The sequence below is a fragment of the Apium graveolens genome, chromosome 8, assembly GCF_009905375.1.
Source record: "Apium graveolens cultivar Ventura chromosome 8, ASM990537v1, whole genome shotgun sequence".
Taxonomy (NCBI): Eukaryota; Viridiplantae; Streptophyta; class Magnoliopsida; order Apiales; family Apiaceae; genus Apium; species Apium graveolens.
This window is the reverse complement of record NC_133654.1, coordinates 259,066,127-259,080,394: the sequence shown is the minus strand read 5'-3', so window position 1 is coordinate 259,080,394 and position 14,268 is coordinate 259,066,127. Positions and strand designations below refer to the sequence as shown.

The 14,268-nt window shown below is 31.2% G+C and overlaps 1 protein-coding gene across 1 annotated transcript; it reads right to left on the bottom strand.

Annotated features, from left to right (window-relative positions):
* Positions 1-664: 664 nt before the first annotated feature.
* Positions 665-1,201, bottom strand: LOC141680752 (uncharacterized). The gene has a single exon (XM_074486887.1). The coding sequence runs from the start codon at positions 1,199-1,201 to the stop codon at positions 665-667; it is 537 nt and encodes a 178-aa protein (XP_074342988.1).
* Between the last annotated feature and the right edge of the window lie 13,067 nt (positions 1,202-14,268).

Genomic DNA, 14,268 nt, shown 5'->3' with positions numbered 1-14,268 from the left:
CAATGAGGACTAGGATTTCGGACTCTACATGGTTTTAACTTTGCTATTTTAGGAAAGCACTGTTGGAAATTTATTCATCACCCCCAATCTTTGTTTTCTCGAATGTTCAAAGCTTGATATTTTGTAGATGTGCATTTCCTGAAATCTATTAAATGCACAGGATCAAGCTTCATTTGGACCGGAATCCATACACCAAAAGAAGCACTATATAATGGCTTCAGATGGGTCATTGGAGATGAAAATGAGGTGGTGGCAGTTCAGGATCCTTGGCTCCATAGAAAACAAAACTACCGTGTGGAAAATAGCCATATTTACTAAGGAAGGGACGAAAAAGTTGCGGATTTATTAATTCAAGGCAGAAAGCAATATGAGTAGTGGCACCAGAATCTACCCACCAAGTATCCTTAGGTACAGAAGCCAAATTAACTTCAGAATAAACAAAGATAGAAGTCTTACCCTTCTTCACACACCAACCATTATATTTGGAACACTCTTTCTTCATATGTCCAGCCTTCTTACAAAAGTAGCAGGTTGTTCCCTTATCCTGCTTCTCTTGCAATTGATGCTTGGGTTTTCCACTTACAATATCCTTACCTCTCATTCTCTTCTTATCATGAGAGCTTGATGCCAAGTGAGCACTCTCAGTCTTCTCTCACACAACCCTCTATTCCTCTTGCACACAGTGTGAAATGAGCTCATTAAGAGTCCATTTTTCCTTTTGAGTATTATAACTCACCACAAAGTGTCCGAACTGAGGAGGCGGAGACATAGGAACCAAATGAACAAGTAACACATCTAAAAGTTCTAACTTGAGTTGCTTGAGTTTGCCAGCAAAATTAGACATCACAATAATGTAATCCCTTCTGTTCCCCTTTCCTTTATACTTCATGGTCATGAGTTTTGACAAAAGATTACTCATTTTCGCTTTCTCATTTTTAGCAAAATATTGCTCAATCTCGGAGAGGAACTTCTTGGAACTTGTGCTCTCAACAATAGAGCCCCGAAAGCCAGTAGGAATCGTTCGCTTCAAGATCACCAGACACATGCGATAAGAGCGTTCCCATTTCTTTATTTGATCCGTTTTGGGATCATCCATAGTGGGAACTGGTTGCTCTTTCCTTAGCGCAAGGTCGAGATCCATACAACCAAGAACGATCTCAACATTCTCTTTCCACGTGATATAATTTATCCCATTCAACATTGGAATTGCTCAATTGAGCGGAAGCAGAATTAACAGAAGCAGTAATTGTAATAGAAAACAAATATACAACATAATGCTAAAAAACTAGTATATACAATAATGTGATAAAATTTTAAATATTGAAGATCCCGTAAATATTCCATTCTAAAAATTGAAAGTTCGAAACAATTGGGATTTTTTTTGGAAATTGGATGCAGCAACACCATCACAAGATACCTAGTGCAACATTAAATTTTAGTCTTTGGACAGAAAATTTAATTTATAATTGGTACTCTCCACGAAATAATCAAGTATTAATAATTAATTTCTGTCAAATAATATGCCTTTCTTTTGACCGGCTTATAATTCACATGAAAAACTTAATATTGTTACATACTTATTATCACAAGAATATTTTAATTTTGGCCAAACGTTACCTTCCTTTGGACAGATAAAATTTTCATAAAATTAAATATTTTATCGGCATAATAATAATTTTAAATTAATCAATTTACACAAAAGAGGTCACTTTGGCGACATATTGCTTCAATCAATTAACTTAAAAAATATTTGTCCACTTAAATAAATAATTTATTTTAATTTGCCAATAATTAAATTTACTTTTAAACATATATTCTTAATTTATAGTCAAACACCGCTGATATTAACCTCTGACTAATTACGTTAGACCACCGAAAATCCAAAAAAAAGAATATAATATGGTCTAACTTGTCAAACAGTACACTCGAAACAAAAAAATATGCACATGAATCCATGACTCTTTAGTACTTGTTTGAAGGCACTTAATTCATACACACAATATATCAAGTAATTCATATCCCCAACAGTAGCATTGCATAATACTCAACATCATAGACTAACATGTAATAGCACATGATGTTAATAAATTTTAGTAATAAACTATAACACAAAAGTTTAATCATGGTCATATATATTGATTTGAATTGCTAATCAATTAATAACCACACTACACTAGATCAAATCATTACTACGTGCAAGAGTATAACACAATATAAATTAAAACTCATGAAATCATTTAATGATATTAATTGCTAAACTGTACTAATATTAGAAATTTTGTTTATGTGTCAGGTTCAAAATTCATATGATTGGACTTTGGAAGTGCTTAATATACCAGCTTGTGCAGCATCTCTTGTTCTAGCTGAAGCAACCATTTCTAATTGCTCCTCTTTTTTAGATCCACTACAACAAATCTGGCCATTTACGACGGTCATTTACAACAAATCGGGAAGACCTTTTTAACCGAGGAAGAGAAGAAGATTCCCATAATCTTGGGAAGACCTTTATTGGCTACGGGTCGAACCTTGATTGATGTGCAGAAGGGTGAGCTCACTATGCGAGTGCTGGATCAGGATGTGACGTTCACTGTGTTCAATCACTACTAGAAAAAAGACCTTAGACATCGGTTAAAAACCGATGTCTATGTAAAAAATGTATGATATTTTCGTGACTGATGTTAAATGTATTTTCTCATAGACATCGGTTAAAAACCGATGTCTATGTAATATTACACATCATTTCTGGAAAATTTCTGATGTCTAATTCATATTGATGTTATATAATTGTGTAATGTCAAGTTCAGAAATATAATATTAGGACGATTAGGCCTATTTAAAACTATAACACACAAGCAATATTTATAAAATAACATCGATTACAAATAAAAAACCGATGTCTATAACCTATTAGACATCGGTTGTATTCAAAGAACCGATGTTAATTTGAATAATAGACATCGATTGTTTTCTAAATAACCGATGTCAATTTGAACAATATACATCGACTGTCTTTTAAATAACCGAAAGGAGAAAAATCGCACTGGGACATATTTGTGGTTGATCGCACGTCACCTTAGTTTCTAGTATATTTCTACTTAGCTATGTTAATTTTAATATTTACTTACTTATAATCTTCTAACCTTAATGCTGTTTTTTTATGAAGTGAATTCATAAAAAACAACAAGAAAAAAGGAAGCTGAGTAAATATCCACATCAAATATCTCGAAAAGGTTATGCTAATCTCGAGAATGAATAGGTTAGTGATAATCAAACAACATGCACATTTTTGGCTTCATACTAATTTTACAAGCATGTTTATATTATTACGAAGGTGATCCTCTATATTTAAATGCAGACTGAATCTCATCCAGATGCAGAGGAAGTAGATCGATCGGACATCTAGATCCCAGCAAGGATGGACGATGATGGTAATTTTTTAAATGACGAATTTCCATAAAAAGCTAAGGAAATTGTAAGTTATTTATTTATATTTGTATTCAACGTAATCAATTTCTCATGCTTTAAATATTTTTTTCTCAACTATAAGCAAACTTTCATTTTTTATCTTTGTTATTAAAACTATAGAAGTATGTTATGTACATAAAAAATGGACTTTTATCTGGGAACATCTACGATTCAAACATATTGTAAGAAAAATGTTACTCAAAATTTTTTTAGAAAAAGATGAAGGAGGAGGTTAAGGAAGGAAATCTCAAAGTTGAAGGTACTAATGATGTGTTAACAATGGTGCTCGGTAAGCCTGAGCCCGGAGGCAGAGTACATGATCAGGGAACTCGTGTGAAGCAGTCAGTTTACTTTGATCTTCCGAGGGAAAAGAAAGCGAAGACAGTGGAAGGAAGGGTACCCAGGGCAATGCAAAAGTACATGGCAGAGAGACTCCAAGAATTATTAAAGAGAGAGATGCATTTTGGGCTGCTAAATTTGAAAAATTAAATGCACATTCGTCGAAAAATGGTATACAACATGATGGTAGTCCGAAACCAAATTCCCAGCAGGCAAGCTGTCAGTCTAAGGGTTGGTCTGATGTAGATGTGAATGTAGGTGTTCATAAAAATATGAAATTGATAGATAATTTATTTGTGGATTAAGGGGTGGAGCTTGAGGATAATAAAAAGGTGGAAGGTGAGGATGATAATGGAAGGACCATTTTTGAAAAGAATACATGTAAGGAAATGAAAGTGGATTCTTTGGGTAGTTCTGCATGCCAATTGGTTTTTTGATCGTTGAGCAACGTTGTTATTTGTGCAACAATTAATGAAGTACACGTTCCCGAAGGAGATGAGCAGACTATACATGGAGTACGTCTTGGAGAAAAGAATGCAAAAGTTCCTATTACTAAAGTCATTCAAGGAGATGCTAAGATTCCTTCCCCGTCCGGGATGAAATTTTGATTGTACAAGAAGCCATGGGAACTTTATAGCATGATAGTTGTAGAAAACAATGCAAGTACTTCTTATATTTTGGCCTCGAAGGTCATATTGCTTTTTCATAATGGTTATTATATCTAGTATGTGTTCGTTTAATTTGTTCTTTTACTATTTTGATTTGCACTTTTCTCAGAAAACTAAGAAAGGCCCAACTAAGAAAATGAAGAAGACGTGTAAAGTAATTAAGGATGTTAAACTAAAGCTTGTTATTGAGATTGGTCCGAATTATCCTTCTGTAATGAAACGTTTGTGGACATGGACAAAGGAAGCCTTGAGTGGTGGCCCAACAATTACTTTTGAGCTAAGCAAAGAAGCATTTGGCTTTACAAAGAAGTAAATCATGTTTGATATATATGCAGTATGCTCTGGAGGTGAAATGGCAGGCTCTGTCAATTGCCTTTTTATTCAAAGATTTTTTTCGGAGTATATAGCGTAGGAATAAATATGGCAATCTTTACTCAAGACTGCATAATTTAATTTGTAAATTCTTGAATGAATATGTGAAGAAGCATAAGATAGTGAACATGATTAGCTTTGTAGATCCTGGAACAATTGGTTCTATTGGATGTGGCAGTGGGTGCGTGGATTGTATAAACGATTTAAAAATTCTAGGAAATGGCAACATTTTCTCTTTCCGTACAATGATGTGTGAGTATTTATACTATCCCAAGCTATTAAGCTATTAAGCCTTGCCAGTTTTTCATTAATTTTTTTCAAGAATTTAGGTTATATTTTTAAGAAATGGGTTCAATTGTACAGTTAAACTCGATAATATTTGATGTTGAAATTTATATTAATTGCATTGGTTCTGTATAAACGTAATCAAATGCCTTGACAGCTTTGAATTTAAAATAAACGTAATCAAATGACTTAACAGATTTAAATTGATTTTCTTACTAGATGTTAGGTTTGAACTAACTAGTCAAATGACTTATTTGATGTTAGTCAAGACGGTTTTTTTGAACTGAAATCGTCGTAATTGAGCCATTTACGACGGAAAAAAATCGTCGTTTTTGGTCGAGTAGTAAGTTTATTTTTTCGTCACAAGATAAAATTACGTCGCAAGTTAGGAAGTAGGGGCCCACATAATCAATAAAATAATAAATCTACTTACGACGAAATATATCGTCGTAAGATACCAAAATACGATGAAAAAACTTCGTAAATTATGTACTTACGACGGAAAAAACGTCGGTTATTACTTTACGTGACCTACTTTTAATAAGATAAAATATAATTTTATGAAGGAAAAATGTGTCGTAAATTAGTAACTTATGACGAAATATGTGATGAATAACCGTCATAAGTTTGTATTTTCAAAATAGCCAAATTTTGACTTTCTAGTTTCCAGCCATTTTTTAAATTCAATACAATGCTAAACAAAAAGCAATCAAAACTAGCGGAAGAACTCATATTATTTCACTATAATTGGAATAATATTCAAATATTATAAAGTACAAAAAAATATATAAAAATATTAAAAGTTAGCTAACAAAGTCATTTCAATTATACAATACATTACAAAACTTAAGTCGAAGCCACTAAATCCAACAAAATATAATGTCCTTGAGCAATTGGTTGTACGTTGTTCCACACAATTCTTTTCTTCTCAAAGCCAAATAAACAAACCCATCTTTCCATGATTCTGATTCAACAAAGATTAATACAAAATTCATTTACCCATTTTGTTGTTGAATACTTTGGTGCACCAGGTCTCTCAGTGTTTACATTGCTAAGTATTCCATTGATATGTGAACGTATAAAATATAGTATGTAATTAGTAACCATAATGATATAATGAGCTCATGATTGTTTTAACATTTAAATATGTAACAAATAAGTTTCAAAAGAGCGTAGGAAACCCACATAGGCATATACGCATACCACCCATAATCAATTTTAATTTCAAATTCTTCCTACAAAAATAAAATAAAATATATTACATTTGCCCCCGCGTAAAAGGCACCATCTTGCAAACATAAAAAACACTAACAAGTAAAAATATAAGCAAGACTTGTGTATTAACGAATTTAAGCATAGATGCTTGTATATCGTCCTCCGCATGTAGATTGATGATTTAAGAAACCAGCGGCCTCCACTGCAACTTCCAGAGGAGTCTAAAGGACTGGAATATTTTATTTTTCTTTTCAGGCCACAAGTATTAGACATACCATTTTGCACCTAAAAGTGTGCTTATCTAAATACTTTGGAAAGGCATTCCCTAACTGTCCTGGCAGTAAGCATAAGGGTAAACTGCTTACTGCCACATGGCTCCTAGATGAGTGCATTACCACCTTCAAAGGCCCCACGCTACTATACTTACAAGTGTGAATTTTTTTTTTGATATAAATACTTAGAATTTCCTCCAGCTACAGTAACGACAACAGTCCATGGACGCATTGAGTGCCGGCATTTCCCACGAAAAGCTCGATTTCATCTTTAGATTTCTTTCCTGCTGGAAATAGACTAGAGGAACCTTCAATTATTGCTCTTTTATTTGCATTATCCTATTCCACTTGTAAGCTAAGCATTCTTAATGCACCAAGCATATAATGGACATCATCACTGTTCAATAAGTTATCCACAACAGTGGTTCCCTATAAATTGGTAAAATAATAGTAGGCATTTCATATTGGTAACGGAAATAAAGCAAAAAATGGAAAAAGAGAAATATTTAGAACATATAGTACCCCAGAAAGCAAAACTAGCAAGGGCTCGTAACATATATTCCATTCATTCAAACTGGAATCTTAGTATGGCTAAAACTGAAATAAAAAGTAAAGATAATCAATGTGGTACACAAATCATGAGAAAAAAATAGAAGACATAGATGGATGACTCACTTTTATAACAATTTTCTATTTATGGCTGCTGCAAAAAAATGAGTATTAGGCTGTAAGTCTGCTCAAATGATATTCCACGAAATTCATATCTTTCAAAAAACTGTAATTTCCTGTCTCCTAACCGTATTAGATGACATAAACCAAATTTACAATAATGAATGTTTTGACCATTTGGTAACCATAACAAAGGTACCCTGACATAACAACAACATTGGCTTCATTAGAACTGTTCATCTTGTAGATTCATTTTAAAACAGTTTAAGATTCATTAGAACCTGTGAAATATTAAACATGTATTCTCTCTTGCAAATTAACAAAAGTTTCATGTCTAAAAACCTCTATCCCCAGTTCAAATAATTACTGACCAATGGCAATAAGTTCATGACTTCTATGTCAAGGTCAGCTTGGAGTGGGGAAAGTGCAATAAAAAATAAGTAAAAGAGGTGGAGATGGCTTGTATGAAAACAATTTATATACAAATTTCTAGCCTATCCTTTGAGTCTGTTGCTTACCAGTCGAGTTCAGTGTTTATGTGACTTAAAGCTCTGTATAGTCCATTATATATGATAAATGTCATATTAAGTAGGTTAACCTTTTACATTATACGTTTTACTAAAACAAGCTCGAATAACTACAAATTAAAGCTAAACACACACGCACAGATTCACAGACTCACACAATGAATCAATTCAAAATCATAAAATGAATCCTTTTACACAAAAACAACTATTGCAAAGAGAGGGGGGACAGAGAGAGATACAGAGGGAGAGATATAAGGAGACCGAAGAAAAGAAAATGAGACATGGAGTGATGAATAGAGGCGTGAAAAGAGATATACATATATACACATACATATATAAAAAATAACATACAAAAATTTGGTTCAACCAAAACACAAACTAAACCCCTAAATACAAATCGAAGTTAGAGGAGAACAACACCTTAAACCGTAATTGTTACTCGAAGCTTGAATCTAGATCGGCAAATCCCAGCCCAAGCTTGACCTAAATCAAAGCCTTAATTCAGCTTATAAATCAAAGCTCCAACCCTTCAACTCGAAACCCTAATTAATCTTGCGGCAATTGATAGAGTTTGGAAGAGGGAGAGCAACTTGAAGACTTTTCCAATATTTTCATCGAAGGTGGGGTTTTTGCCCATCATTTTTCCCTCTTCAATTATAATTTTTCTAATTTTATTTAATTTTTCTTTCAAAAAAAATTCAATTTTTTAAATGTATGTTTTTTTAAATATTTGTTGATCAATTTTAAATTTTATTTTTTATCATTTAACCCTGTTTTAAATAAGTACTTTTTAAAAAAGAATATACATAATTCTTTAATTTAAAAATAAAATAAATATTTAAATAAATAAATATATAAATAAATAAAAATCTAAAGATATTTTAATATTTCATGTACCGCAACACGCAACATTTGATCATGTATATGCTTTCGGGGATTATTTTTTCACAAAGCGGAACAACTCATTTTCAGAAAGTTGACATCGATTTTGTTTAAGAATTGGTGTTTCGATTATTTTAAAAATATTTTTCAACGGTCCAACCGTATGGATGTCAATAAATATATATTAGTGATATAACCAAAATTTCATATCAAAATAAATTTATTTGGTGTGCCATTTTAACAGTCAAGCATCAGTTTGACTAGTAAAGGTAACTAATGTTTAATCCTGAATTGGTGTTTCGATTATTTGAAAAATATTTATCAACGATCCAACCGTATAGATTTCAATATATATATATATATATATATATATATATATATATATTAGTGATATAACCAAAATTTCATATCAAAATAATTTTATTTGGTTTGTCATTTTAACAATTAAGCATTAGTTTGACTAGTACAGTGTTTAATCCTGAATTGGTGTTTGGTTTATTTTAAAAATATTTTTCAATTATTCAACCGTAAGAATTTCAACAGATAAATATTAGTGATATAACCAAACTTTCATATCAAAATAATTTTATTTGGTTTATCAATTTAATAGTCAAGCATGAGTTTGACTTGTACAGCTAACTAGTTTTTCATCCCGAACTGGTGTTTCGATTATTTTAAAAATATTTTTCAACGATCCAACATTATGGATTTCAATATAGATACATATATTAGTAATATAACCAAAATTTCATATCAAAATAATTTAATTTGGTTAGCCATTTTAATAGTCAAACATCAGTTTTACTTGTATAGCTAACTAGTGTTCAATCCTTAACTGACGTTTCGATTATTTTAAAAATATTTTTCAATGATCCAACCATATGGATTTCAATAGATAAATATATTAGTGACTTAATCAAAATTTCATATCAAAATAATTATATTTGATTTGCCATTTTAACAATCAAGCATTAGTTTGACTAGTACAGCTAACTAGCGTTTAATCCTGAATTGTTGTTTGGTTTATTTTAAAAATATTTTTCAACGATCCAACCATATGGATTTTAATAGATACATATATTAATGATATAACGAAAATTTCATATGAAAATAATTTTATTTGGTTTGTCATTTTAACAGTCAAGTATTAGTTTGACTTGTATAGCTAACTAGTGTTTAATCCCGAACTGGTGTTTCGATTATTTTAAAAATATTTTTCAACGATCCAACCGTATGGATGTTAATAGATATATATATTTTAGTGATATAACCAATATTTCATATAAAAATAATTTTATTTGGTTTTCCATTTTAACAGTCAAGGATCAGTTTGACTAGTACAACTAATGTTTAATACTGAATTGGTGTTTTGATTATTTTAAAAATATTTTTCAACGATCCAACTGTATGGATGTCAATAGATATATATTACTGATATAACCAAAATTTCATATAAAAATAATTTTATTTGGTTTGTCATTTTAACAGTCAAAGATGAGTTTGACTAGTACAACTAACTAGTATTTAATACAGAATTTGGGTTTCAATTATTTTAAAAATATTTTTAAGCATCCAACCATATGGATTTTAATAAATATATATATATATATATATATATTAGTGATATAACTAAAATTGTCATATCAGAATAATTTTATTTGGTTTTCCATTTTAATAGTCGAACATTAGTTTGACTTGTACACCTAACTCCTGAATTGGTGTTTATTTGGTGTTTCAAATAAATGCTGACATTAATATGGTTGGATCATGAAATAATATTTTTTCTTAAAATTCAAAATATCAAAAATCATGTGCTAATTTACGACACAATCCATCATAAAGTATTGGCTGCCAAAAATTTGAGAAAAATCAAATTTACCGCCAAAAATTTAGGGAAAAAGTTAAATTTCCCTCTTTTATAACTTACGATGGAATGTATTTTCCGTCGTAAGTTTCTGTAAATAATATTATTTTCAAATGGCTAACAAATACTAGTATATATGGCATTTATTGTGGTTGGTGGGAACAATTACGACAAAATTTCTATCGTAAGTTATACTTAAATCATCAAACGCTTATTAAGTTTTTAGGGAGCTAATTACAATAAGATAATTAACTTACGACGGAATTAGATTTCCGTCGTAAGTTGAATGGCGTTGTTCTTCCACGTGGCTGACTCCATCCTTTTTTTATTCAATTCTTGATAGTTTTAATAATAAAATAATTAACTTACGACGGACAATGTTTTTCGTAGTAAATAATTATGACGAACAAGTATTTCCGTCGTAAGTTTTGCGCGCATTTTTTTCCGTCGTAAGTTAACCGTCGTAAATGGCCAGTTTTGTTGTAGTTGACAAGTAAGAGTTCACCTTATAAAAATTTTATATTAAGTCTTGACTTGTAAACCTTGTCCAGACTTGTAAACCTTGTCCAACCATATTTTACAGTGGTTATTTTATGTTTTGATAAATATTATTTTGGTTGCACTGCCATTGAAATGTACAAGGAGGATTTTAAAAAGGTTCTGAAGTAGAAAGTATTATGGGATAAAATGGTGGTATTTATTCATTTTTCTGATCACATATTAATTATGTTATTATAGGAGACTGGAGACTATATTTAAATTTCTGTTTGATATTTTAGGGAGATCGAGTGCAGACCGGGAACAAGGATTGTGGTTGGATCGTGATGCGATACAAGATGGAAATCATTCATGATAAAGATATGGACTTTGCTAATAAGGTCACAGTTGACTATCTTTGGGCCTTTTCATCCACTTTATATTTATTTTTATGAGGGCAGAACATGTTACTTATAAAAAAATTTGGATGATTTTTTACTGGCTGCGTAGGTCAAACTTGGTTGACGATGACATCAACGAGATTAGGGTTGAGTTTGCCATATATTTTATGAAACATTGTGCAAGCTAGGTCCTCTTTTTTTTTGAACTTATCTTAGAGTGGATGTTTTATGTATGTAGCTGGTGACAAGTAGACTCTTTTGAATTTATTATAAAATGGATGTTTTATGTATGTAGTTGGTGACAAATAGACTTGAGATAATGTATTTTGTGTTGGGTGGATTTCTCGTAGTTTGGTATGTAGATCTAGTTGTCTTGTGTTTTGGTTTGGATTGACGAATTGATGGATTATGGTATGGTAGGAATTATGGTATGTACTTTTGTGTTTTATGTTGGTGTTTTGTTTAGTAATTATTTTATGGTATGGAATTGATTTTGTTTTGTTAGGGGTCTAGATTTTGTGGATTTTTAATTTGCAATTTAGTTAATTTAGTTTTATGTAGCTGGTTTTAATTAAATATGAAATTGATATGCAAACTTCTTATACCTAATAATATAATGGCTTTTAAAACCAAAAGTAACCATTGTATTACAACTATTACCTCAAGTACGTAATTATGTCAAAATATAAGTCATTGTCTAAACAACAATTCAACAACACCAATTAGTTATTAACTGTTGTTTGAATTCATGAAGACATGACTTAGAACACAATATCAAGAGGATTGGTTTAGAAGGTTTTACACAACTATTGCTTTAAACAAACCATTGTTTGAATAATAAAGGAATTGGTTTTGAAGTTTTTCGTTCCATTGACTACCCGTTGTCTAAGAAATACTTATATTAAGGCTTTTATAAACAACTGTTGTTCTTCTGTTTATAAACAATTATTGCTATGTTGTTTGTTCCTACAAATACCGTTATGTTAAAAATGTTCCAACAATAGTTTATTTAAAACGACCGTTGTGTCATCCTGATTGTAAGCAGTGTATAAACAACCGGTTTTCAATGTTCTATCACACGAGTGCAAAACTGTTGTATGATTGCCTGTTTCTTGTAGTGTCTACCTAGTTATATCCAGCTCTGTCTATAACAATTCCTCTGGATAAATTACCGAATAGTTCTTAAAATCCGTATTTAATGTATCAAGTATTGTTCTTGATTTAATTAGTGAGTTTCAGGGTAGTGGCTTCAAGAGAACTAAGAGTGTTACTAAGGGGACTAAAAATAAGAGTATAACTTATTCGTTAGAGAAGATAAAGAGCGAGTATAAAAGAGTAATGAAATTTGAAAGTAACATTGGTGGAAGGAATAAGTAAATAATAATTGCAGCTTAAGAAGTAATATAGATTTTTACTATGCATCCAAGAAATTCAACTGATATCATGACTAGTGGATCTGCAATGATTTCCTTCTCTACTCTACTCTGGCTTGCGGCTTCTTCTGAGTAGCTTTGAGATATCTGTGGTGAAGTATAAACTAATTATTAAAATCTATATGATAAATGAATTTCTTTAGAATGCGAGATATTTATGATCATACACTGTAAATCTTAGAGGTCACAGCGGCCAAGAATAAAAGAATCACTTAAAATTTATAATACATTATGTTGTGCTTTTTAAAATTTACCGTAACTATTGTTATTACCTTTCATTGAACTTCTACCCAGTTTGATATATTGTTACTCTAACTACCAGAGATTTTGATCATAAGTGTACTTAGGAAGGTAGGAGAGCGTAGTTATATATTATGGAGGAGCCTGGTTATTACAACAAGCAACATGTTTGAGTAAGACAGGAACATGCAAATATACAACAGACTCTGCACTTCACATGTCATCAAGAACAAAAACCAGTATACATTCGAAAGAATTCATTTTCTTGAATAATATTTGAAAGATAAAAGTTATAAGTTATAGATGATAATCAGGAGCTCTATATTAAGATCTAACTCTTTACTATGTTTAAATCATCCTCGACATATTTTTGAGTTATCAATTGCGCAAGGCACCGTCGGGAATTGGTTAGTCATTTGTGCAATCGATGACATTGACCCACATGGGAACCCAACCCCACAAGAAGTGCACAAGGCACTTTTATTCAAATTATTATAAGCTAAACATTGATTATTATATTAATAATATAGAATATTCTTGGAAGCACCTAGAATAGACCTTTGAGGTTCAAGACTTTTGAGTTCATGGTCTTTTGAGTTCATGACCTTTAGCTTTTCATCTACCTAGGGAGTTCTATATTAAATAATATTCTACTAGTTTCTATGGAATCCTATAAATAGGACACTCTTTCAAGCTTTGTAATCATAAAGTCTTATATAATCATTTTGAGTAAATACAAGTGTGAGTTTATATCTTTTTTTTGTGAGTTAGTTGTCTGGATTATTGAGAACAAGTTTCTTCTCTTTAATCTCCAACTCTTTTATACTTAAGTTCCAACAAAGTGGTATCAAGAGCAAGGTTAAGTGATTTCTTCCATCAATAATATGTTGCAACCTCAACTTCCACATTTGATAGGAAAGAATTATAATTAATAGTTAAAAATGGTTATGAAGAATCGGCGAATCAAGCCAATTTCTCACTGTAATAATTCAACACTTTAAAGGAGAACCGAAAGAAGGACAAGAAAGCCCTCTACTTTATTTATCAAGCGGTGGATGGAGTATTTTTTGAGAGAATTTCAATTATATCAACATCAAAGGAGGCATGGGATATCCTCAAGAAGGCCTACAAAGGTGAAGAAAAAGTAAAAATGGTGAGA

Bases quoted from the DNA above. Each gene is read 5' to 3' on its own strand.
- LOC141680752 (XM_074486887.1), bottom strand. From the start codon at position 1,201: ATGTTGAATGGGATAAATTATATCACGTGGAAAGAGAATGTTGAGATC.